This window comes from Nuphar pumila, chromosome 1 (assembly GCF_984573655.1).
Source record: "Nuphar pumila chromosome 1, dmNupPumi1.hap1.1, whole genome shotgun sequence".
NCBI lineage: Eukaryota > Viridiplantae > Streptophyta > Magnoliopsida > Nymphaeales > Nymphaeaceae > Nuphar > Nuphar pumila.
Genome location: NC_143249.1, coordinates 37,181,992 through 37,209,871, shown reverse-complemented (window position 1 = coordinate 37,209,871; position 27,880 = coordinate 37,181,992). Strand labels below are relative to the sequence as shown.

Below are 27,880 nucleotides of genomic sequence, written 5' to 3'. Positions count from 1 at the left end.
GCCAGCAAATTCACATGCAAATTATGTCTGGTCACCACTCTCTCTCTCTCTCTCACACACACACACTTACACACAGTTAGATGTGGAAAAGAAAGATATTTTCCAAAAGAAAATTTTGAGAAATCAATAAACAGTAAGAGATTTCATAAAAACAATAGTTTACATGATTCAAAGGAACCTTTGGTAAGTGATGTACAAGTTTGAAAAAGAAAAACTTAAAAACCAAACAAAAGCAAACCAAACCAAACCAAACCAAACCATATAAAGCATACAAACTGTCAACCTTCAACAACCAGTCTCAAACCAAAACACCAGACCCAACAAATCTAAATTACCCAGAAGCAGTTAGTCGTCGCCAACCAACCTCACCGCCAAGCTTCAACGCGTTCCATCCTTGAATTTATGCGGCTTACGTTGGTTGGCTCCCTTGATTTCTCAGCTGCTGCTGTTACTGTTCGAACAGTATTCTGCCTGTTCATCTTTTTTGCACCTTTCCTCGCATTTGAACCATTTCTGTTTCTACGGCCGCCTTCTTTAGTGCTAGTTTTTGAACCACTTGTATCAGTTTTTGCTCCATTACTTGGAATTTTGGATTGAGATGGCCCTTCCGGACAATCTTCAACAGAAGCCTTACAAACATCAGAACTACATTTGTCTTTTTCACCAACACCATCATCTGCATCATTGACTGAAGAACTGTTGTTGGGCTCACTGGTTTCAAGTACTTCCTGTTCTTGGTCACCTTTCCCGCTTGTTCTTAAACAGTACTGTGACGAATTATGGTGATCATTCTCATTAGAAGGCCCTGAGTGGGAAGAGGATGGTGCTGCCTGAAGAATGGATTCCTGCCTTTGCCTTAGTGTCTTTAGAATCAACATCTTAAGAAAATTCATAACTTGAACCGCATACATTAATGCAGTCAAGGGATCTGCCATCTGCAATCGGGCAATCATAGATTAAAAAACACATCAAAGTAGACAGAAGCTAAAATGAATTATTGAAAAATGACTTAAGAATAGTCAGTTCATAACCTGAGTCATGTTTGGTGCAAACACCATAGCAACATTGCGAGCATTCATCTTGTTTTGTTGCTCCTCTTGGACAACATCAGCCATCAAATTCACAGCCCAATCCAGCAGCGCTGCTTCAGTTGAAGGCAAAAGTGCCACTAGTTGGGCACAGTCCTCTTCCGTATTTGATTGCATTACTTGTTCAGGTGTAAGAGAGTCCAGCAACCCTTCTGGAAGTTCTCTAAACCAAGCCTGAAGAAGCCTCCAGAAGCATGAGAACCCAGAATTCATGACTCGTGAACAAGGCAACAAATGTGTCAATTTCAAAGGATAACCACCAAGAGCCAGAAAAGAATGGCTTACTACAGGCGGTAAGTGTCTGCTATTCCACAAAATAGATATGAAAAGAAAAAAAACACTAACACGTCATATGCCCATTAAAAAAATGAGTAATCGAAACAAAAGCCATGAATAACAAAAGAGAATGATCAACTTCTGTGCCTCATGCAATAATGTGAAGATGGTACAACAGGAACCGTTGACAAACTTTAGGTCATGAACATACTAAATAAGCAGATTTGTTACATGGCACCCTGCAATACTAGGAAACATAAGAATACTTCTGTATAAATAGTATCTCTCATCCATGCACCACAAACATCTATCTGGTTGATCTTCAACCAATCAAATTAAAAAATTCAGTAAGAGAATGTTTAGCTTTGTGCTATGTGCAACTAATGATGTTAGCACGCTACAGCAGAAAACCACATGATAGAACATACAGGACACCAAAAGTTCTGGCAAGCTACATATAAAGACACCATGAAGCAATACAGGTTGACTGGCCTGTCAACTTTGTGATAGGCATTTAGATGGAAAGCACAAGGCAGAACAAGCCACAGAAATGTATCTGCAGTAAGATTAAAAAAAAATCACTGCATCATATTACTGAAGCTTCATGTAAAATAAACTGGTGCTTCTCCTCAAATATGCTAGTCTTGCTGACACTTGATCTCGCCTCATAACTGAAACAGGTTATGCCACACTGCATTTTTTACTCCAGTTTTGTATCCTCTTATATACTAGTCTTGCTGAAAACTTCATAAAAATGTCTGTCTCACCATATTCACAGCCATATCTATGTGACATACAGGTATGTGTACAGCAGTATGAAACTTCCAAATTTCAAACATAGCCCTTCATTTCACAAAATAACTAAGCTAATGACTAATTGGATATTCATGCTCAAATCACTAAGACAAGCATATCAGCAACAGTGAAAACTAACTAAAGGCTCCATCTAGGAAACAATCCATTTTCAAGATATCATAAATAATATTTTTCCATGGAAACTGAGTTCTCAAATTCTTTTTCTTTTTTTCTTTTTTTCTTTTTGATAGGCAAGCTGGGGGATAACCTCCATGGGAGTCGAGCCAAAGACCCCTCAGTTTATGATAGTACAACCTAACCATCCAGCTATCTCATTCGACCCTTAGTATTCAAGTTCTTTATAGCACATGGTCACCATTTTTAATAGTTACTTTATTTCATTTTTCACACTTTTCCGATTCACATTTAACTATTCTGCATACATGTACCTGTTAAAATTTTCCTAAATTCTTATTTTCTAAATTAAAGTTACATTACATGGATAAAGGATACATAGTTTTGCATCAACACCTGTGTTAACATGTATGCAAAGCCTTAGCAAAATACTCAGCATGACACAGTAATTCATTTTTATGTGGCTAAAGCATGAAAACACATGCAGTTGACATATTTATACCTGACTTCAAACATAATTGGCTCCTATCAGTATTAACTCTCACTCAATCTCACTTACATTGATATATACATACATACATGCACACACATACACACATATAAAAGCCAATTCACAACTTCACATATCTTAAATATATGTGAGAATAATTAAAACTAATGTCACAATAACTAGAAAGTGGCACATAACATATGAAATTTATCATAAAACCTATGAAGTATATTCATATGAAAAGACATACACATATGGAATACATATTCTTTTTATAACAAGAAGCAAATGCCTAATGTTTCCATCTGAAACTTTATTTTTTAAAATAAATTACCTAAAAAACCTTTAGTTTTATAAAAATGGAAGTGTCTTTTAACTATTTTTTGTGTGTATCAAAATGGGCCCAATTTTCAGTTTAGAACTCAACTAAAATAGGAGAAATTGAGTTCTATTTCCATAGGGTTGTAGATATTGTTGGAAATTCTGCTTAATTTAGTGGGTCAGGCAACTCAGATTGAACCAGTGAACTCGGAGGCACGCGTAAATGTGTTGTCTTTCAAGCATGGTTGCCAATCGAGGAAATGGGAGCGGAAAGCTATACGGGAAGCAGAAGCGGGAAGCGAGGCACTTTCAAAATTTTAGGAAGCGAGAAGCGTAGGACGACTTAAGAGCGAATCAGAAATCGTCTCGGAAGCGACCTAGGAAGCGAGGGGGAAGCGAAAAAAGAGAAAAAAACAAAAACAAAAATAAAAATACAAAAAAATGGAAAAAATGGGGGAAGCGAGGGGAAGCAAGGGGGAAGCGCGCTTCCCATAAAAGGTCCCAAAAAAAGCGCACTTCCCAGTGCGTTTCGAAAGCGCGGCGTTTCGTGCTTCAGAAGCACGCTTCCCCACTTACCTAAGCGCTTCCGATAACTCTGCTTTCAAGCGATAGCTGCCCCACTTACGATTAAGTCCTCGGTGCAATGGGTATTCGTGCAACTATGCTCCCAGGATACAATCGAGCTTTCGCCTACTTGTGAAAATTCAGTCCACGCCCTGCATTGGTTGAGACCGATCACCTCGACACAAACCACCTTGAACAACCTCTTGACTTGGAAGAAATGATCTAGGTTCAAAATGATTATGGATCCTGGGTTCAGATATGGGTATAGATCCAAATTGCAAGTGGGTATGGATCCGAATAGTACCCAAGTCTGGATAGCAGATGAATCTACATCTGAACTACAACTGGATCTGAATAGCAAATAGATATGGATCCGAATAACAACTAGATCTGGATCCAAACTACAACTGAATTTGAATCTCAAGATTAGATCCGAACTAGAACCAAATCTGGATTCAAACTGCAACTCCTAAACCAAAGGGGAGAGCGAGCAAGCATAGCAAAGCTTGTGAGAGAGGGAGAGAGAGCACTTGAAAGAAAGGGGAGAGTTGAGAGCTGAGGATGAGAGAAATGGGAGAGAGTTGGGATTTATATAGGCCCCATCCTAAGGCCACCCATTAAAGGCCATAAAGGGCCTTTAAGATACCCAAAACGGCCAGCTTAATGGTTCATGGCTAGCCAAAACGGCCAGCCATAAAGGCCCAACTCTTTCCCATTTAATGCCCATGCAAAACTATTGAGCAAGGTTCAAACGGATCCAGATAAGATCCAGAAAGATCTAAAGAGGATTAATGCAAAATCAAAGTCAAAGACCGATTTTAGATTTAGGGATTAAATTTGTCCCAAGTACTAAAAAGATAAGTCAAAGACCAAACCCAAGCTAATGGTTCAAGGTTTAAGGTCCAAGGTCCAAATCCAAATCTAAAGTCAAAGGTCAAGGGTCAAGAATCAAGAATCAAGAGTCAAGATCAAGGTCAAGATCAAGATCCAAGATCCAAGATCCAAGATCCAAGAATAAAGTGATGCACAAGCCCAGGATTTAATGCCCTTGAAGGTCTTGCCCTTTAAGGTACCACCCCTCTATATAAGGACAATAGGTTTATCAAAATCCTTCAATGTAGGACTAAACTTTTGTAGAGAACCCATTGCCCACAAAACTTAGGGAAAATTAGAAAATAGAGAGAATACATAGGAATAGTTTTGAGCCAAAATTCAACAATCCCCTACGTAGATCAAAACTATAGAAAAGGACTCAAGAGTTTGTTCGCAAAGATTTAATGCATAAGTAAAGGTACATTTTGGGTTTGAACTCTCATATTAATGTTACTTAGTCTGGGATCTCAATAGCATTAGCTTTGAATTGAGAATCTTAATTGACCTTCCAGTTACCTTAACACACACTTTCACTTCAGGTGGTCATACTGTGTCTACCAATATATAGAAGTCGCACATTGAGTGCTCTATAGACAAAGTCCAAGTCTCATAGAAGGCGACCCCTACCTTCACACTCACATAGGTAAGTCCATTAAGGATGTAAACCTCTTTGAAACACCTCAGCCATAAGGCCTATGGATCTTATTAAGAGTTCAATTCGAACTCAACCTCCATACACAAATTTCGAGTACTTGTCATCAGGAATGAAAAAATTATTAAGTACTCAATTCAATCACTCAGAGACTTGTTCTTCCTATTGAACCACTTGACATGGTTTGACCCTTATCATGTGGTTGAGTTTTCATTAACGGTGATTGCTTTTATGAACTTTAACCACATTTCCCTCGATGTCTTAAATACAATATCTCGAGAAAGTCCTTTTGTCAACAGATCCACTAAGTTTTGACAAGATTTCACATATTCAATTGAGATTACTCCTTCTTGAGTAAACTATTCACAGAATTGAGCTTTAGACTGATATGTTTAGATTTTACACCATAAATATTACTTTTCGCTTTGTATATAACTGTTTGACTATCGAAACACATAACTATCGAGGGTACTGACTTATCTCTTAATGATCTCTATTAAGAGATTCTTTAGCCACTCAGCTTCCATAGAGGTTGATGCTAGTGCTATCAACTCTGCTTCTATTGTATAATAGATTATCATACTTTGCTTCTTGGATCCTCAAGCAATTGCTCCTGATCCAAAGGTAAATATCCAAACCCTTGTGAATAATGGCTTATTATAATCAAAATTCCAGTTTGTATTTTTGTACCCTTCAAGTACATTGGGTTCTCAATTATAGAATATTTCATATTCTATAATTCCTTTCAAGTACTTCAAGACTCGATATATTGCATCCCAATACTCTTCTCTTGGATTACTAGTATATCGGCTCAACTTGCTCATGTTGGAAGTTATGTCCGGTCTAGTTCCATTTATAGCATAGATGAGATTGCCAATAATACTTGCATACTCCAATTAGGATATACTTCTTCCAGTGTTAGTCGATAACTTAACACTATGATCAATCAGAGTAGCAACTAGCACACAATTATAATGGTTATATTTTCTCAATGTAGTGAGATTGGGTCAATGCATAACCATTCTCATGTATAATCAGTTTAGTACCAAGTATGACATCAGCTAAACCCATGTCTTTCATGTCAAATTTAGAAGAAAGAAAACTTTTGGTATTATTTATGCATTCTACATTATTACTCGTGATTAATATATCATCTACAAAGAGACAAATAATTATAACATGACTATTTTCTACTTTGTTATATATGTATTTACAAAGTCATGAATTCTAAAATCATATGAAATAATTATTTCATCAAATTTCTCATGTCATTGTTTTAAGCCATACAATGACCTTAACAGTTTACAAATTTTTTTTTACCTGGTATTATGTAACCTTCTGGATGTTCCATATAAATTTCTTCTTCTAAGGCACCATTCAAAAAACCAGTTTTGACATCAATTTGATGAATTTCAAAATTATAAATTGATGCCAAAACAACCAGAGTTTTAATAGATGAAATCTAACTTATAGAAGCATAGGTGTTAAAATAATCAAGTCCGGGTTTTTGTTTGAAAGTCTAGCTTTAAATTTTTCAATAGAGCCATCAGTTCGAAGTTTCCTTTTAAAAATCCATTTGTATCTCAAAGGTTTAAAACCAGGGAGTAAATCAACCAAAATCAAGGTTTTATTTTATGTGATAGAATTTAATTCACTTTTTATAGCCTCTTTCCAAGAAGGAGTATCAGGAAAGGTTATAGCTTTCGAAAAAGAAACAAGGTCTCTATCTATCATATAGAGATGAAAATTAAGATCAAAATGTTTTGGTTTTCTTGATCTTTTATTTTTTCGAATTTCAAAATTTTCAGGCTCACAAATAATTTTCTTTGGATTATTTTCAATAACTTTTGGAACATAAGTGATTTTAAAGTTAAATCTTTTCTAAATTTGGCTTGGATAGATTCTAAAATCACTTTGGTTTCAATATCCATAACCTATATGTCTTACTATTTTGAGAATATCCAATTAAGACACATGTTCTTGTTTTTTGAACTAGTTTGGTTAATTTTGGTTCAGTAAGCTTTATATAAGCAATACAACCCCAAACTTTTAAATAACTTAAATTTGGTTTTCTAGCTTTCTAAAGTTCATACATTGTAATGTTTGACTTAGAATATGGAACTCTATTTAGAATATGACAAGAATTAAGCAATACATCACTCCATAGATTATAATCTATATCAAAACGAATAATCATTGAATTAACCATGTCAATTAGAGTCCTATTTTTACGTTCAACTACACCATTATGTTGAAGAGTATATGGATCAATATTTTGTGTATGTATTTTATGAATTTCACAAAATTCAATGAACTCATTTGAAAGATATTAGATTTTATTTTGCACTTATGAAAGTTTTCAACCTCTGTCTTAAAAATCTTAAAATTTTCAAATGATTCATCTTTTGTTTTTATGAGATAGACAAGCATATTTTGTGAAATCATCAATAAAAGTTATAAAATAATTGTTACCCTCACGAGTTGGAGTATTTTTCAAATCACATAGACAATTGTGTATTAAATCTAATAATTTAGAAGTTCTTTTAACACTCTAAAATGACTTTTTTGCAAACTTTGCTTTAATATATACATCACATTTTTTAAGATGTTCAGTTTTGCATTTAAGAATAAGTCCTAAGTTATTCATGCTTCTCAAAGACTTATAATTTACATGTTCTGATCTATCATGCCATAAATCATATGAGTCAAGCATATGAACAAAGGCATAATCAACTTTATTTATCAGATTGAGCTTGAACAACCCATTAGTGGTGTAGCCTTTGTCAAAAAACTTGTGGTTCTTCGATAGTATAATACTGTCAGATTTTATTACAACTTTAAAACCATGAGAGCAGATAGACAAATATAAGATTTTTTGTGACGGTAGGCACGTGATACACATTTTGGAGAGTTAAAACATTTCTCGGAGGTGAAGTGAAGTTTCACACTCTCTTTTCCATAAACTTTACCTTCATGTTTATCTCATATATAAATCATATGATCTTCCCCCGCGGTTTCGTATGTTTTGAACATACTTCTATTATTGCATAAATGGATCGTTGATCCAGAATCCACATATCACCCTTTATCCGAATTAATCATGAATACCTCACTAACTACGGCCACTAGGTCGTTATCGGGTTTACTAGCTTTATTGTCTTGGAATTTCTTCATTTGTTGGCATTCTCTTGCATAGTGACCTGGTTTTCTACAATTATAGCACGAAACAAAAGTTCTCTTCTTAGCAGTGAACTTGAATTTCTTGTTCTTATTTCTAAGTCCAGGTTTGAACTTTAGTTTGCGTTCAACCATGTTTACTTTAGCACGAACTTCTTTTACTTTATCTTTCTTATCTCGAGATTGAGCTTCCTCCTCGATTCTAAGATGTTGTTTTAAGGTAAACTCTTCGTTCTTATGTTTCAATTCATTTCGATAATCTTTCCAAGATCGGAGCAATCTACCAATGATTGTAGCCACATGAAATAATTCATCAAGGTTCATACCTTCAAACTTTATCTGATTAGCCAAGATCTGCATCTTATGGACTTGAGGTAGCACTGACTTATCATCAAAGAATTTGAAATCCATATACTTGTTAACAAAAAACTTATGATTTCCTTCGTCCTCTATTTTGTACTTGCTTTCAAGAGCTTCCCACAACTTCTTTGCAATGCTAACTTCTTAGTAGAGGTCGAACAAAGTGTCAGAGAGTGCATTCAATATGTGTCTGCGACACACGAAGTCATCCTGCTTCCACTTTAGTCTCTTGCGATTTTTAACAATGGTTTTGTCCTCCCGTTCTTTTTGATAGTTCTCTGTGAGCACGTACACCATTTTTGCAATCGTGAGGAAGATGAGCACCTTGTATTGCCATTGTTTGAAATTGGTGCTATCGAACTGGGACACTTTCAAGAGCTTCCCACAACTTCTTTGCAGTGCTAACTTCTTAGTAGAGGTCGAACAAAGTGTCAGAGAGTGCATTCAATATGTGTCTGCGACACACGAAGTCATCCTGCTTAATTTAGTGGGTCAGGCAAATGAAATTGAACCACTGAGTTCGAAGGCACGCGTAAACGTGTTGTCTTTCAAGCAATAGTTATCCCAGTTAGGATCAAGTCCTCGGTGCAATGGGTACTCGTGCAACTATGCTCCCATGATACAACCGAGCTTTCACCTACTCGCAAAAAATTTGGTCCACACCATATATTGGGTGGGACCGATCACCTCGACACAAACCATCTTGAACAACCTCTTGACTTGGAAGGAATGATCTAGGTTCAAAATGGTTATGGATCCTGGGTTCAAATATGGGTATAAATCCAAACTGCAAGTGGGTATGGATCCGAACAGTATCCAAATCTGGATAGTAATTGAATCAAAATCTTAGTAATGGATTCAAATATCAACCGAATCTAGATAGAAATGCATTTGGATCCAAATAACAATTGAATCTGGAACCGAACTATAACTGGATTTGGATAGCAAATAGATTTGGATTGGAATAACAACTGGACATGAATCCGAACTACAATTGTATTTGGATCTCAGGATTGGATTTGAACTCCAACTCCAAAACAAAAGGGGGAGAGAGAGAGAGAGCAGAGCTTGTGGGAGAGGGAGAGGGGAGAGGAGAGAGCTGAGGATGAGAGAAATGAAAGAGGGTTGATGTTTATATAGGCCTCAGGCCAAGGCCATCGTTTTGACCCTTTAATGCCCATGCAAAACCATTGGCAAAGTTCAAACGGATCCGGATAAGATCCAGAAAGATTCAAAGATGAATAATGCAAAGTCAAAGCCAATAAATGGGTCAGTTTTAGACTTGAGGATTAAATTTGTCTCAAGTACTAAAAAGATAAGTCAAAGACCAAACCCAAGGTCCAAGGTCCAAGTCAAGGGTCAAGATCTAAGATCCAAGAATAAAGTGATGCACAAGCCCAAGATCTAAGGGTCACCTCTCTAAATAAGGACAATAGGTTTTTCATAATCCTTCAATGTGGGACTAAACTTTCATAGAGAACCCATTACCCATAAAACTTTGGAAAAATTTGAAAATATAGGGAATGCATAGAGATAGTTTTGAGCCAAAATTCAACATCACGGCTTTCAAAGAATCAAACCATGGTCTAATCTATCAAAAATATACAATTTTTTAGCAATCAAGTTGCAAGTCTCAACCATGGTAACTAATTTATGAAAAATCACCATAAGATCATGATATACTGAAAATAAGCGCTAAATTGAATTTAGGTGAAGCCACAAGAAAAATATATAATGGATACGGATGCAAACTGATCAGAATTCCGACTGGGACCCAAACCAGATCTTGATCATATTGTCAAATCCAGGTAGAATATACCTGAATACACGCGGATTATAAACAAATATGGCCGGGTCTAATTGGATTCAGGTCAGAAATGTGTAAACAAATACGGTTCCATGTGGGTCAGAATGGGGTCTAACCCAACTCATTAACTTTTTCCACAAAAAAATCAATATATTTTACCAATTTCCAGTGGATTCGGTACCACAGAGACCCAGACCATAAATGGATCTAGAACTCCAGTGTGTTGAATCCAAATCCAAAACTCGACCACTCTTTAAAAGTCAAGATACAGCGTTCGGTCAAACATGACAGGACTATATCTGACCCTTTTGCATCCTTGATGATATGGTGAATAATACCTTAATCAATCCTGCCAAGCAGTGAACATCAATATCATCTGGTACAATGCCCTTGTTCAACTGGTCCCTAACATATTCCTCTTGGCTGTTCTCTGGATTGATTCTAAATATGCCTTCAGCCTGCACATTTCATCAAAATGAAAAAAAAAACTAAATGAATAACAATTTATAAAATCAAAGCAGTAACATCATCAGAATAGAAGAAAGAATACTTGAAGTCCTCCTTGAGCATACAATCTTCTCTGCATCAGCAAAAGTATTGTTGGCACGCTATGCCCCCTGGTGTCATAGGAACATTGCATAGATTCTGTGGAGACTCCGAAGACACTTGTGCTGCATAAGATAGACATACAGTACATGTATGATTCAGAATTAAGAACACATGAATCTAAGAGAATAATGCAAGTGGAAACCTAGATGAAAGTGTAGCCACTAATAGTGATATTTTGAAAGTATCATGTTTTAAAATGTTTGAAAAAAAATGGAAACTATCATAAAAAAAAACTGAAAGGGTTCTGCATCTTTTCGGCAATATTAACAAAAAAACAAAAGGTATATAACCAATGTTTTTCTTTCAAACTTAAAGCAAACCAATATCCATTCTTGTCTGAACAACTATTCCCAAACCCATTTCCTCTTTAAGCTGATATCATTCTCCCTTCCCAATTTTGATAACTAACATCCCTGTCAGCTGCATATCAGACTCCAGATATAACCCACAACTCTAGACTATGTCACAGGGATTCAGCCAACCAGGAGACGCTGTAATAAGATATTGCGGAAATATAAAGAGTGCATACAAGCACTTACAACAATGAATAAAAGAGACAATATCACAAGTCCGCAAAGGGACAATACAAGCACAAGCCTTTAAGAAGGCAACAATATAAAAAGCCTCTTATTGAGAAGAGAGAAAGCTCTCAAGAATGAGAAATATACAAGGGGTTCACCACTATTTATACAAGAGGGAGAGGAGAGAAGGGATGGCCAAAAGGCCTCAAAAGGGGGCTCCCATAGAGTCGTTGGGAGCCCCCAACGGTCACATTTGTGACCGTTGGGGGCTCCAACGACTCTAAGGTTGGAGCCCCTTTTAGTCCTCAAAAGAAATAAAAAAGAACTAAAAAAATAAAAAATAAAATTACATTTTATCAAAAAAACGAAAATAGTTGTTTTCTAAAACAACTATGTGAAATTACAAAAATACCCCTATCGGGTATTGATGTAATATATGTATATATATATCAGAGTTACCGGAAGCGCCTAGGCAAAAGGGGAAGCACGCTTCGGAAGCGCGAAACGTCGCGCTTCCGAAGCGTGAGGGGAAGCGTCCCCCTTTTTTGGGAAGCGCGCTTCCCTTTTATGGGAAGCGCTTCCCCCCACGCTTCCCCCACGTTTCCCCCACGCTTCCCCCACGCTTCCCCCTCGCTTCCCCCATTTTTTTCATTTTTTTCGCTTCCCCTCGCTTCCGGTTCGCTTCCTAGGTCGCTTCCGGTTCGCTTCCTAGGTCGTTTCCGAGACGGTTCGGAATTTTCTTCTAAGTGGTCCCACGCTTCCCCGCTTCCTAAATTTTTTAAAGTGCCTCGCTTCCCGCTCCCGCTTCCCGCTCCCGCTTCCCGCTCCCGCTTCCCGCTCCCGCTTCCCGCTTCCCGCTCCCGCTTCCCGCTCCCGCTTCCCGTATCGCTTCCCGCTCCCGCTTCCTCGACTGGTAACTCTGATATATATATATATATATTAGGGGTGGCAATCGGGTCGAGTTGGCGGGTCAGCATACCTCAACACGAACCCGACCCGTTTATTAAACGGGTCGACTGTGGCAAACACGAACCCGACCCATTTATTAAACGGGTAACCCGACACGACCCGCCTAACCCGTTTAATAAACGGGTCGGGTCAACACGACCCGTTTACACGACACGGGGACCCGTTTATTAAACAGGTCGACCCAATAACATAGACACGATAACCGACTCGAGTAACCCGACTGGCTTTCAGATTGATGAGTTAAACTAAAAGTCTAAAACTGCCAATTGATGAAACAGAATGAAAAGAGCTGACAGAGTGAATGCATCAGGGTTCAGCTCTTCAAGCTGCATCTTTCTGAACAATTCAAATGCTCACCATCACCACTTTGTCAAAGACACCATCAGAAAACCCCTGTATAATGTTTCTTCACAAAGTGGTGCTAAAATTCCAACCATACCGAGTACACAAGCAGTACTGCAAGGTAGAATCAGGCAATGTCAAAACAGCCAATACTATTGATCTGTTTCAAATATGGAATATCCTGGCTGGTAAAAAGATGCATTCTCCATATAATCTGAACTATGTACAGGTAAATATGCAAGTATAATACTAAAGACCTGATGTTTGATGTACCAATAAATGGTAACAGCCACAGCAAAGGATCAGCCTGAAACAACATAAATAGTAATTCTTACTCACATTGATGAATGTGAAAAGGGGTGGGATATATAGCTGTGTGCTTCAAATGGTTTTTCCCTTTTATAAAGATGGAAGGCAACAACAAAATATTTAAACCAAAAACATGCCACCAACGATAGGTCTACCACTAAGCCCAAACAGGCTGTAGGTAAAAAACAACTTAATCTGATACATTGAGTAACCAAACTGGATAGGGCAGCAAGCGCAGATTAGCTTGAGAGCATACACTAAAAAACCATAAAAGAAACCCTCAAATTCCAGCCAAAACAACACCAACAAAAGGAAAAATGGAATTTTAGGAGGAAAAACTAAAACCCTACAAAAGCCTCAACCCAATTTGAGAGAAACCACATGGATGTGCATCCTCCACAGTAAAAGATGCAGAGGCACTCGTAGCAGCCTGTTGTTGGTATTCCACTTGCTTGTGGACCTCTAAACGCAACTCAGCAACCCACAACGGAAGGAGGGAGAGCGGTGGATGTTGTCGAGTGAGAAAGGGGTCTCGGGCCTCTCGGCGTCTCGCAGCTCGCTATCGACTGCGGCTAGGTAAGAAGGAGCGAGAACTGGAAAAGTGGAAATGCTAACTTTAGGGTTAGAATCATATATATATAAAGTTATAAACGGGTTGACGGGTTCGGGTAAACGGGTTGACCCGCCCGACTAACCCGTTTATTAAACGGGTCAGCCGGGTTGGCGGGTTGACATACCCCTAACACAAACCCGACCCGTTTAATAAACGGGTTAGGCGGGTCGACCCATTTATTAAACGGGTTCATTTTTTCCAAACCCGAACCCGCCTAAGAGGCGGGTTGGCGGGTCGTGTCAGGTTTTGCCACCCCTAATATATATTAGATACATTTTAACAACCACACCCGCGTCGACGCAATGCGGGTGCGGCACCCAGTGTGGTCAACCCGACCCTGGGTGCGGTCAACGCACCCAAGGTTATATATGTCCAAATTTTGGACTTTAAAAAAAGCAAGAGCCCGGGGAAATGGGCTGAGGAGGATTAGAGCAAAACATTTTTGCCCTCTCCTCTGTCTCCCGACCCCAACGCTGGCGACGCCTACGAGCTGACACCGTCCGGCAACGCCTCCTCTCCATCTCCAAGGTACGCATTCTCTCCTTCAATCTCTCTCTCCACTCGTCTCTCAATCTCTCGGCTACCTCTTTCTATATGTTCTCCTTTTTCATCTGTTACTGCGTGCCTCTCTCTCTCTCAACTCAATCTCTTTCCCCTTACTGTGTACCTCTCTCACTTTCTCAATCTCGACTAAACACCGTTGTTGCCCATTTTTGAAAAAAATATTATACCCATTTTAGGGAAAACTTAGTTCGGCTTGTTAAGAGTTGATTATGAGCTGGCTCGTTTTCTCAAAAATCTATCTTTTAAGAGTTTTTACATGTAATACCTATGTAATATAAACATTATACATAATATATCTGTTGGGACGTTGCAAGTTCGAATCCTAATGGCTTGATTTAATTGTGGTGTTAGCTTTTATGATGTAGAATAGAATTGTAGATTGTTAATTTGATTTATTGTATACATGATGATGAATTGATTTGGTGATATTATTGTTAAAATATGTGTATTATCGACATTTGTAATCTCGTATATATTTATATTCATATATATATATGTATATATATATCTATATATATATATATATATATGAATATAAATATATATACTTTATTTCACCCAAAAGGGTATTTCTGTAAATTCTTGTTTTACGCATATTCCATTTTGGAATAATGCTTGTAATTTTTATTTTTATTTTTATTTTTCTTCTTTATTTTTCTTCTTTTTCCCTTTTTATTTTTTGGCTTTTGCGCCACATAGGGAGGCTCCCCAAAGAGTCGTTGGGGAGCCTCCAACGGTCACATATGTGACCGTTGGGGGCTCCCAACGACTCTTTTGGGAGCCCCCTTTGTGGCTCCTTCTTATGCTTATAAATAGGGGCTCTCCCCTTTGTATTTCGGTATCCTAGAGGGAGCTCATGCTCCATTGTAATGGGGTTTTTACCCCTTCTCCATTATTCTTCAATGATATGCAACTTATGACTTTATGTCATATTTTTCCCTTTTTATGGGTTTTATGTGTTAGCACATTATGTGCTTATGTTGTTTCCCTTTAATGGGTATATTTGCACTTCACGTGCATAAGTATGGGTTCATTATTGAACCCAATGTATTCCAAGTCACTTTCTAACATGGTATTAAAGCGAGGTCACGATGGGGTTGTCCTTTGGTGCAACGGAAAGCGTGTCGCTCAAGAAATGGTGAAGTATTCATTGCTCTTCCTTTTTGCTTTGAAGTTATTCGGTATGTATCCCTTTTCTTAAAATATTATGCATTTGAAAATATGTTTCTTGCATATAGTTTGTTCGTTTAATGGTTATGATAGTTGAATTATGTCTTTTCACATTTCGTGTGCTCGTATATTTTAAAATTATCTCCCTCAAATTTGGTGAACTCGTTTGTTGTTCAAATATATAATTTGTGTTTATCGAACTACTCATCGCATATAATAGCAATTTATGTTTTTTTTTTAAAATTACCTTCAATTATGTGAGATTTATAATTCTTACATAACTATCTCATGATTGACCTATAAGTTAATTTTTTAAGATTATATATATGATTTCTTGCTAAAGTAATGATCTTTGCTTAAAATTTCTTAACTCTCATATGAACCGATATTTGATTTGAGTTCCTCTTTTGATTATAAATTTTAGTGCATTTTTTGAAAAATTTGATATAATCCTTATATGAAAATCTCTCACATCTAAAAATCCTTGTTGAATCCTAAAGTAGTTCTTGTTAATGATAACTTATAAGAACTCCTAAAAGTTTTTCAATGTTTCTTTTTTTGAAAAATTGTTTATGATAAACCATTAGGAAAGATTTTTTAAAAGGAATTTCTCACACTACATAGAGTGCATAGTTCATCTTTTGCATCCTTTTGGTATAAATGATTTCATTTTTCATCTTTATAAACTTGTTGGTTTGTATTTTTCATAAGGTTTCGAAACCTCTTAATAATATCTTTTAAAAATGCCTACATTGACCATAATATGGTTTTCTTTGTCCTCAATTGCAATTGTTAAATTTTGAGAATTTCAAGCATTGCTCTTTTTATAAAGTGCATACTTGCTCACTTTTGTGTATTTTTGTGTTTTGTGCACATTTGTTTCTCAAATATTTGTGCTTGTATGCATTCCCTCTTTTTTATGAAATACATGCCTTAGTGCATGTTTGTTTACACCTTGGTGTGTATTTGTTCAAGTATTGTATGAGTGCCTTCGTGCACATCTTTCATAAAGCCTTTTGTGCTCACATGTGTATTGTCTCTTCGTAGACATTTTTACATTATGGAGCCTTTATGCACATTTATTTTTGTGAAAAATATAATGAATTTAGATATTGAGTCCTTTTTAAATCATTGTAAGTGCTTTTAGCACTTTGAATGTTTCCGCATATCTCATCACAATCAAAGGTTTTTTAAAATTGTTGTATGGGATTTAATCCCAAATTTATAAATTTTCAAGTGTTTTAAATATTCATTCCTTGAGTATTGTGTTAAAGCCTTCTTTGTGAACCATTACGGTTCTTATGATTTCTTTGATTAAAAGCTTGATTGTCTTGATGAATTCTTTATGTTGTTGTGTTTATTGCTTAATAAGTCCTTTTTGGTATAAATGACTTGTTTGAAGATTAAGCATAATTTGTGTTTATGCAAAATTGTTGTTATAAAGCACATTATTGATTATTGGACCTTTTGATTCAATTTTTTAATCGGTCCTCTTTTCTTTATTCCTTAAGTGTTTATTGCCTTTTTGTGGCATTTATATTTGTCCATCACATGTTATTTAATGCATCTTCTATTTGGCCTTATTATTATATTAGAGATGTTTGTTGAGGTGAGTTATGGGCACCTCGTGTTATATCATTTTAGTTTGTCCACCTTCCATATTATAGATGGTTGTTGAGGTGAGTTATGGGCACCTTGGGACTCTAAAATGATTTGTTGTATGATCTCTAATTATGAGTGTGTCACTCATTTTTTCTCTTGTGGCCATTGATATTATGAATGCTTCTATGTAAATGTGATGGACATATGGTGTTTTAAAACCTTAAAAGTTTTAAGGTATATTAAATCAAGGGTTTTGGGATTTTTGCCCAACCTTTTCTTGTTTATGAATCTTATGAGTGCATTTGCACATTTATGATTTTGTGTTATTGTGATTTTGCACAAGTATTCTAAGTGTTCTTGGTGTGTGTATGTTCACACATTTGCTCTCAAGAATTTTATTTTATCGATTATAGTATCTTGTTGAAGATATTTTTTATATGCATGTTATTGTTATGAGAATTCATTTTAAAAGGAGTATTGTTTTATTCGAGGTTTATTTTCATTACAAGTTTATTGCCTCAAAAGTCTTTTCCTTTTATGCCCATTATCTAAGTGTCATCATATGTAGACAAGAATTTTATTACACTTTCGTGTGTTTTTAGCCCTTTGTTGGCGTTTGCTCTCTTGGTCTAGTAGCTGAACACACTTGTCTTGAGTGTTTTTATATGTAGACAAGGCACGTTGATTCACACCATGGTGTGTGATTTTTAGCCTATGTTGGCGTTTGTGTCCTTGTTCTAGTCGCTTAAGATGTATGCCCATGGTTGACTTATTTCACTCATTTCAAGTGCTATCATATGTAGACAAGAGATGTATTATGTTTTAGCCCATGGTTGGCTTATTACTCTTGTTCTAGTAGCTGAACATACTTGGTTTTAAGTGTATTTTTTACGTAGACAAGAGATACTTTTTAGTCCATGATGACATGTATTTTCTTGTTCTTGTCGTAGATGCACTTATTTCAAGTATTATTATATGTAGACAAGAGGTTCTTTTACACACCTTTGTGTGTGTCTTTGGCCTTTAATGGCTTTATATTCTTGATCTAGTAGCTTATACACTTGATTTATGGGTTTTGGAGGACTAATGAGGAAGATGTTTGTAATGGATAAACTATTGAAATTTGCAAAATTTCATTCATGACTTGTGTTTTTCAAGCAAATCATATTTTTGATAAGCATATCAAGTTGATTTCTTAGCATTTAATCTATATATTAAGTGCTTGTGGTTTTTGCCACCCTTATATGTAAAATGTGTATTAAGTATGTCTTTCATAAATGATTTTAAAACCTTGTGAACTCTTGGGTTTATTTTGCCTAAAGTATGCTTGGAGACTTTGTTTCTCTTGCTTGGCACTTCATTACATGTTTGAAGCATGTTCATTAATGAGTTCTTTGAGTATTAATTCATTTCATGATAAGTATATGCATATGCTCTTTATGGCCTTTTTGGGCCCTCATTCAATAATGTTTATGTATATCATGCCTCTTCGTAGGCTTATTGTGGTGTCCCTTAGTGGACCATTTTGTTATTCCCCATTATGGGGTTATATTTGTCCAATATTGGACCTTATGAATGCATTATGCATTTTTGCAATTTATTTCTGCATAATTTGCTTCCGCTCATTTTGTTTTAACATGATGTATGATTTTGAAACTTTGGTGTTATTTCTGCATAATTTGCATAACTTCTAACATGTGTCATCCATAATTATGCTAGTTAGAAATGTTCCATTTGAGTAAAAGTGAAAAGATATGTTTTACTTGTTTCTTTGTTGTTTTTCTACAGGATCGCTAAGATGTGGAACATTAGGTACATCATGGATTCGATCGATGGTGAATTGGATTTGAAGACCTAGCTCAACTGTCATGAAGATGGAGCTTTTTCCTTAAAGATTTTTTTGGACTTTGTTTCAAGACTTCCCTCTGTTTTGAAGAAATGTTTTTCCAAACTTTCGGGTTTTTCCCCGCAAAGTTTGAGGGGGGATGTTAAAATATGTGTATTATCGACATTTGTAATCTCGTATATATTTATATTCATATATATATATGTATATATATATATCTATATATATATATCTATATATATATATGAATATAAATATATATACTTTATTTCACCCAAAAGGGTATTTCTGTAAATTCCTGTTTTACGCATATTCCATTTTGGAATAATGCTTGTAATTTTTATTTTTATTTTTATTTTTCTTCTTTATTTTTCTTCTTTTTCCCTTTTTATTTTTTGGCTTTTGCGCCACATAGGGAGGCTCCCCAAAGAGTCGTTGGGGAGCCTCCAACGGTCACATATGTGACCGTTGGGGGCTCCCAACGACTCTCTTGGGAGCCCCCTTTGTGGCTCCTTCTTATGCTTATAAATAGGGGCTCTCCCCTTTGTATTTCGGTATCCTAGAGGGAGCTCATGCTCCATTGTAATGGGGTTTTTACCCCTTCTCCATTATTCTTCAATGATATGCAACTTATGACTTTATGTCATATTTTTCCCTTTTTATGGGTTTTATGTGTTAGCACATTATGTGCTTATGTTGTTTCCCTTTAATGGGTATATTTGCACTTCACGTGCATAAGTATGGGTTCATTATTGAACCCAATGTATTCCAAGTCACTTTCTAACAATTATGATAATTGTTTTTTATTTCATTAGTGTTAATGTTGTTAACTGTTAAAACTTAAAAATTTTATATATATATACCCTCCCGCACCCCTGCACCGCCGCACCCAAGTTTTTTTAAAGTGCCGCATCGCCGCACCCGCACCCGCACCCGCACCCGCACCCATGTGACATAGACTCTAGATTTAAGGCCTAAATGAAATGCCTAACCACAATGTAGCTACTAGCTATATAACTCAAAGAAATGCTCTAGTCCAACTTAATCACAAACAGTTAATAAAGAAACAAATACATGTTGGAAAGGACTAAAGTCCTAGATGTGACAAGTTCAACTGTTCAAGTAATCAACAAAAATCATTGGGAAAATTTCAAAAATACACCTAATTTATTAATGATAATCAAAAGCACACCTAAGTTTTCAAATTTGTTAAAAACACACCTAAGCTTATGCTCAGTTAGTAAAAATCACAATTCCATCCATTTAACTTGGGTTATAACTAACCCAAGTTGTGTTTGTTGGACAAATTTACTAATTTATCTTCAATCTTTTTTTTCCTTTTGTTGAGATTCTCATCTATCTTCATACATTTGCAACTCTTTCCCAATGACACAACTAAGGACCTCGTTTTAGTTTGTCCCATTCAGAGAGAACTTTATTTTGCTAATACATACCATCGTTTCTCTTGTTGTTTTTGCTTTTGTTCCTTTCTTCTTTTCCTTTCAACTAATATTGCTTGCATGTGTTCTAGTTCTGGTCTTGGATGGTGTCTCTGGCAATGAATGTGAAGAAACATTCATGTTTCTGTTTATGGTGAAACAAAAGTGATGAATATGGAAAAAAGCAGTAGGATTAGTTTGATTGTTGAGGGTTTTATATAGTTTTGAGTGTTGACAAATTAAAGTTATTCTCTAGTTATGGATTATGTGGGGGCATCAGTTTCTTTACCCTTGTTGGGCTGTTGATCAGAAAGATTCGAACCACCAGTTTCTGATTGTTGGATTCAAATCAAGCAATTTGGGCAACAGATAATTATAGAGATTGGAATGGAGATTCAGTTTAGCTATCAGGTTTTAGTTGTGATTGGTAGCAGTCACAATCTCAATCAGAAAGCAAATCAGCTCAAAGGAGATAAGGAATCATCAGGGTGAACCACAAGGATTTGGTAGGGAATCATCACTGTTGAAGTGTTTTTCTAAAACACTTTTTGAGAGCAAATTGGTAATTGTAATGCATATTTAACAGCAACTTTGACGGAAGTAAGCCATGGGTCTTTTTAATTAACCATAAAATAGTTTAGGTGTGTGTTTAAAAATCTTTAAAAGTTAGGTGTGTTTCTTATTACTGCTAATAATTTAGGTGCCTTTTTTAAAATTTCCCAAAATCATTTATGGGAGAAAGTAGCAGCATCACACGAGAAAGTCATGTCAGATTAATTATTTTGGTATCTGAAACTCCAAATCAGAATTATCACCTCTTGATAGGCCAACTAGGGATTGACAGAAATACATGAATATAGTAATGATCACAGAGCAAGCAACACATTTGTTAGCTGTGCCTATCGAAAATACATATATTTCTTACAGATATGGTTCATCCTTAACGCCTATTCTGGTGACAAAAAAATTACCATCGCACTGCAGATTGCTTAAAATATGCTAGAAAAATTATCATAGTGTTGCTTAACATACTAAGTAATTGATCAACAAGTCCAATAAGACATTAATGAAGCTGTAGGTCATCAAAGAAGATTAAAGCTTTAAATAAACAAATCTGCCATAATAAATTTCCTAAACCATGGAGGACTTCACATACACGGGCATGCATATGTATGCATAAAATCATGCTATGATCTAACTGTTTTATGTAAAAATTGATTTTTCCCCTTGTGAAGTTAGGTGCATTATGTGGTATTGATTTTTAGACTTTAAAAAACTGCATACATATCAAAACCTCTTAATCTGATGCATGTTCACCACTGAAAAGTCTATGGAGAACACATATATTGGTCAGATCTGAAAAACATTCACTGAGAACATTAGAAAATCAATGGATCTATCATAAAGTATAGTACTCTCGAGAAAAAAGTTATGCCTTATAAACTTCGGAGTGATGTTCTGTAGATCTGACCATATACATGTGATCTTGATAGTCTTTTGCAGAGACCATGCATCAGATTAAGATGTTTTGATGTGTGTTATAGACAGATAAACACCTAGCAGAATACAATTCCAAACTAAAATAATTTTGGATAAAAAAAGGAAAAGAAACACCAGAAACAGATAGATCCGCAAGGAAATGTCCTACTCCTAACCCATTAAATTAATAAAATAGGTAATAACTCTGAAAATAATAACCACTTAAGTAATTAGGTAAATGCTTGTGAACATAATAATCACTGTATCAAGAATTTCTCCTTAAGAACCTCATCTTTGCTTAATGCATCATCGAATTGTATAGGAAAATCAATTCCAAAGGGTAAAAAGAGAACTCAGAATATTCTATTTTTAGCATTTAAAGACTCCCATGGAAATATCCAACATCATTCACTGCCAGAATTATAGAAATAATGGTCAGACAAATGCCATCATGCCCAATCATTTCTTTCTTAGAAACGAAAAAGGAAACCTAACTTTAAAAAGTGCACATACCAAATCAAAAGCCCTGATCGGACGCTACTTATCAAATCTTACCGACAAGGCATTCACCAACTCGTACAAAATAAAAGCCCGGTTTCATTAATTTCACAAACTATACGACTATAAAAAGTAAAAACTACAAACAAATCCTATGCAGGCTTCAGCAACAGTGTACCCAGCAAATCTTAACCACCAAAAGGACCCAAAAACACCATAAAGAAAACGATACCCATTAATGTCAAGGTTTTATTAGTCACCAAAATGCAAAGCCATTATCACCAACACCTTAAAATTTCATAAGGGAAAACAAAATTCCAATTTCATGGTACAAAACGCCAGCCAATCTCCTCACCAAGAGAGAGAGAGAGAGAGAGACCCAATTAATATCACGGCTATTATTAATCATTAAAATGGAAATATATTATCACCAACAACTCCTTAAAAATTCAAAAGGAATGAGAGAGAGAGGGTTAATGCGACTTTTATTAATCATTAAATAACTCCTTCAGAGAGAGAGAGAGAGAGAGATTTCAAACACCCGAAAGAAAAAGGAAGAAGAAAATCAAGCAACTTAAAGAACCAACCAACCTGGCACTAGGAGCTCTCCTGGGCACCTCGGGCTCAAACTCATCAGGCAACCCCAAGAACCCATTGAACCTATCAAACGTGACATGGGCAACATGCCTCACGTCCGTCGGCCACCCGATCTCCATGGAGCAGAGCTCCTCCCCATCAGTCTTGCAGGCAACCATCGACTTTCTGAAGGCAGCCACCAACAGAGCCAACAAAGAAAGGGTATCCCTCTCCCTCCCACCGACCCCCTCTTCCACCCCCACCCCTCCCTCCAAATCCTCCCTACCCACCAAGAGATTCGACGTAGAGCTCAAGTGGGCATGATGGTTTTGCACCCCACCACCATTCTCTGATGAGTGGAAAGGGGAGCTTGGGGAGGAAGAAAACCGAGGGGCCTGGAGCACCTCTGTCATGGTTGACACCCAAGTAAAGAAAAGAGAACAAAGAATATCAAAAGTTGGAGGATGGGGTCAGATTTGTAGATAGAGAAGGACTATGGTTGAGTTGGGATGAAGGCAGAAATTCTCCTCTCTCTCTCTCTCTCTCTCTCTCTCTCTCTCTCTCTCTCTCTCTCTCTCTCTCTTGTTGAAAAATAATAAGGTGGGACGTGAGAATCATGAAGAGGGGAGTCTTGGGGTTGCTCTGCTGCAAGCTGTGTAGGTGATCTTGAGGAGATGGGGAGTGTGATTGATTTTGAATTTTGAAGCAAAGAGTTTTTTGAGGGAAGCGTAGCAAATGCTTTTTGTTTGTGGGAGAGCGCGGAGGAGGGATGCTTTGCACAGTTACATTCATGAAGGGTGCTATGATGAGGAGGCTCTTTCCTTTAATACCTGCTTCTTTATGGTCTCCCTGCTGGTGGACCATGCCTTTTATTTCATTTTTTTTTCTTTTTTTTGGCATTGGGGCTGGTGTGATAAGTCAAAATTCTCTGGATAATAAGTCTATGGTACGTACGACCAAACGGTATCAACTGGTCAAAACTCATCATAAGTTCGACTTATTTCGGTTCAATCTCACACTGTATATGCTATCGACATGTTTTATTTAGTAGAGTCACTGAATTCTATTGCATAAACAAGTTTTTTAGATAAATTAAAAATTCAAAAGCTGTAATTTTTCAACTGAAAAAAGTAATTTTAAAAAAACAAACAAAAATAATTTAAGGATTGATTTGATTGTTTCAAAATATTTAGGTTCTATCGTTCAAAAGTATAGAGAAATTAAAGGAGATTGTAAATCATAGGATAAAGGTTGAGTGGATAAAATGGAAAAGTGCAACTAGAGTGTTGTGCGATCGTAGAATGACATTGCGGTTGAAGGGAAAGTTTTATAGGACGACTATTAAGCCCGTTTTACTCTATGGTACGGAATGTTTGGCTGCCAAAAGACATCATATTCAAAAAATGAGTGTAGCTGAGATGCGTATGCTTAGATGGATGTGTGAAAATACAATAAAAGATAAGATTCAGAACGAGGAGATACGTAAAAAGGTAGGCGTTGCACCCATTGAAAATAAGATGAGAGATAATCGTTTACAGTGGTTTGAACATATTCGGCGAAGGCCTAATGATGCTCCAGTTAGAAAGATGAAGAAATATAAAAATATATTAGTTAAACGAGGTCGGGTAGGCCTAGGAAGACTTGAATGGAGATGATAGAAAATGATATGAATGCTTTGAACTTCACCGAGGACATGACATTGGATAAAAATGATTGGAGGAGAAGGATTCATGTGGAAGACCCAGAATGATTTCCTTTGTTGGTTCATATCGCCGACCCCAATTGTTTTGGGATGAAGGCGTAGTTGTTGTTGTTGTTGTTGTTATTACTTACTAAATAAAACACGTAGATCACATTTATGGTGCCAAATTGAGTACAAACGAATGCTGTCAGTATTGTCGCCCTGTATCGTTTGGCCAACGCATTCAGGTGAATCGGGGGTGCGCCCAATCGTTTTGAATCAGCCAAAAATAATTAAAAAATATTACATGTTGACACGTGACATGTTAAATCCATTAAAATAATATAAAAATAATTTTAAGTATTTTTGTGCATTTATTAAAAAATAACTGTTTTGGGGGTGAAGCATATCTATTGGCCAACTATATGAACCGTTGTCAGTATGGGTATCAACCCTGAATCGTTTGGCCAACTATTCAGCTGAATCGATCGATACTGATTTTCAAGTGAATCATTCGGAATGGGCTAAAAATTAATTAAAAAATATTTCATGTCAATCAGAATGTGACACGTGTTAAAACCATTCAAATAATATTAAAAAATTAATTGTAATTAAAAATAATCAATTCAGATTAGTATCCTATCGATTTTCTGCTGATAAGTATAGGCAGATACAGACCAATACTGACAACATTGGTACAAACCAATCACTGCTATGAGTTTGGACTCATTGATGTTGTATGAATGTACAAACAAAAGACTTATCCCAACTCACGATATTGGATTTTCTCAGCAAAGAAAAATCTAGCTATTAGGAAAACTTTACTTTTCTCAAGGAAATCATGATAATACATAGTATGTTTAAATATTAAAAATATATATGCAAAAAATAGAACAATATAATAAAATCATTGAAATATCAAATATGAATATTGCATTAATAACGTGATAAAAAGCGTGGTAATTTCAAAATATATGATATTATAAAATTATCATGTTTTTAAAGATTATATCAGTTTTTGAAAATCCCACTTTAAATCGCTACGCAAGATTTGCAGAAAATAGCTGATATCTGCGACTAGGACTGCTGTGTCCTTTCTATACTTTCTGAACCTCGAACTGAACTGAATTGAGCTGACTCGGGGAGATCTTAGTCCTATGTGGGTTTTGGTTGAATCTGGTTTAGTCACCTGTGCCTTTAGGACTGAAGCTAAGGAGAAAGCTACCTAGTGAGCAAGAGTGTGCCCCAAAGGTTTACACTAGAGAATCTTGGGGTCGTTTGTTTCATTCCACCAATTAGAAAAGTCTATGAGAAAGGCATTCATGATGGGAAGGCTATTCCATGTATGAAAAAATACATATGTAAATCCATTGACAGAAGGTGGCGTGTGTATGGATTTACATAGTAAGTGAATGGTTAATGTGAAAAGAAACTCATGATGACTCTAGATTCTACAGGAAAATGAAGTTGGCATGTTTGTTTCACCTGCATAAGAAAATGAAGGGTTTCATATGTAAACTCTAATTTTCATCTGTAAATTGGGTGAAAAAAACAATCCCTTATTAAGGAAAGGGCAAACATGAATTCCTAAGAATGGGGCTCTTAAAGATGAACAGGATATGGACAGTTCTAATTCATCAAAAACCAAAAATATGGATTTGGTCCCAAGCCAGATTGTGTTAGGTTTTCCTAGCCTCTGTCAGACGGCTTGCAAAGTATAGGAAGAAGCAAACATTTGGATTTGGATGTCAACAACTCAATATGAGCCAAACAGATAGATCAAACCCTCGAAAGTACATGTCCTAGTTGATATTTGACTAAGTCCATGTATAGCCTCTATCACACTTCCATGGGATAAAACCAGCTAGAGTTTGAGCCTGTAGTTGTTGGGGTCCATTACCTCAATGGGGTTGGTAGTAGAAGAGCCCCAGTTTCAAAATAATGACAAATAAATGAAAATAAAAGTTAAATTCTTGTGGGGATTCTTAGGGCCTTTTTAAAAAAAAAAAAATCAGACAACCATAAATAACATAAGCCCTAATCAAATAATCCAGAATTGAACTGCAAAAGTCCAAGCATGGTTCTACAATCACAGTAAACACTAAAAACCAGGTCTTCAGCAGTTGAATTCATAATTTCGACATTCGGCAGACTGTACCATGTGCACTCAGAATGCTTAGGTGTGTCCGCAGATCGGGTTTGGTTCCGACCCAGGTGGAACTAGACCCAGACTTGATTTGAGATTCTGGTATGGAGCCCGGATCCAAGTTCAGTAATCCAGAATTGAACTGCAAAAGTCCAAGCATGGTTGTACAATCACAGTAAACACTAAAAATCAGGTCTTCAGCAGTTGAATTCATAATTTCTACATTCGGCAGACTGTGTACCATGTGCACTCAGTTATGGCTAGCATGTTCTTAATGCCTAGGGGTGTCCGCGGATGGGGTTTGGTTCGGACCCAGACTTGATTTGAGAATCTGGTATCGAGCCCGAATCCGAGTCCAATTGGACCCATTATAAGAGAAACCATACCCGAATCCTATAAGGATTACATGAATCAGATTCGGACCATACCCGATAAATTTATATTTTTTTATCCTTTTTACATTGAAAAATTGTAGATCTTAGTTGGAACTTGAGTCGGGCCTGGGTCTGGTATAACCCTGACCCAATAGGGTTTGGTATGGGTTGGGTTCTGGGTCAAACCTGACCCGTTGACAGCCCTACTGATGCCCAACCAATTGGAAAGGATTTTTGTCATTAAACTTCTTTTGGAAAATACACTTAAACAGGAATCTAATATTATCTGATAGGACAAATATATAGAATTCTAAAGCAACCTGTATATGTAGTGCATAGTTTGTACTCAAAGGTGTGTCACCATTACCACCGTGGTGGTATCCCATGTGGTAAGCGGGGTCCTGTGCCAAGCTGAAGGCCCAGGTTCGAATCCCTCTGTCACATGGGGCTTAAGAGATATCTGGTAGGGGTCTGCCTAACCCCAGCTTGCCTTTCAGAAAAAAAAAACAAAAGGTGTGTCACTATTATCAAAAAATCAAACAGCTTATCGTAACGTTGAAGTTTGTGAACTTGGTTACCTTTCAAACGATGCCTTGGCTTGCAC

General features: G+C 36.5%; 1 protein-coding gene across 1 annotated transcript; it reads right to left on the bottom strand.

Annotated features, from left to right (window-relative positions):
• Positions 1 to 127: 127 nt before the first annotated feature.
• LOC149848711 (rho GTPase-activating protein 4-like) lies at positions 128 to 23,614 on the bottom strand. The gene is made up of 5 exons (XM_089997046.1): positions 23,091 to 23,614; positions 11,089 to 11,209; positions 10,877 to 10,996; positions 1,032 to 1,262; positions 128 to 935 (listed from the first exon to the last, which is right to left on the bottom strand). The coding sequence occupies exons 1-5, from the start codon at positions 23,486 to 23,488 to the stop codon at positions 366 to 368; spliced, it is 1,440 nt and encodes a 479-aa protein (XP_089853172.1). The 5' UTR covers positions 23,489 to 23,614; the 3' UTR covers positions 128 to 365.
• Between the last annotated feature and the right edge of the window lie 4,266 nt (positions 23,615 to 27,880).

Coding starts and splice junctions, on each gene's coding strand:
- LOC149848711 (XM_089997046.1), bottom strand. CDS start 23,488: ATGACAGAGGTGCTCCAGGCCCCTCGGTTTTCTTCCTCCCCAAGCTCC. Junction 11,210..23,090: donor AGGAGAGCTCCTAGTGCCAG/GTTGGTTGGTTC, acceptor TATCTTATGCAG/CACAAGTGTCTTCGGAGTCT. Junction 936..1,031: donor TTGCACCAAACATGACTCAG/GTTATGAACTGA, acceptor GCCCGATTGCAG/ATGGCAGATCCCTTGACTGC.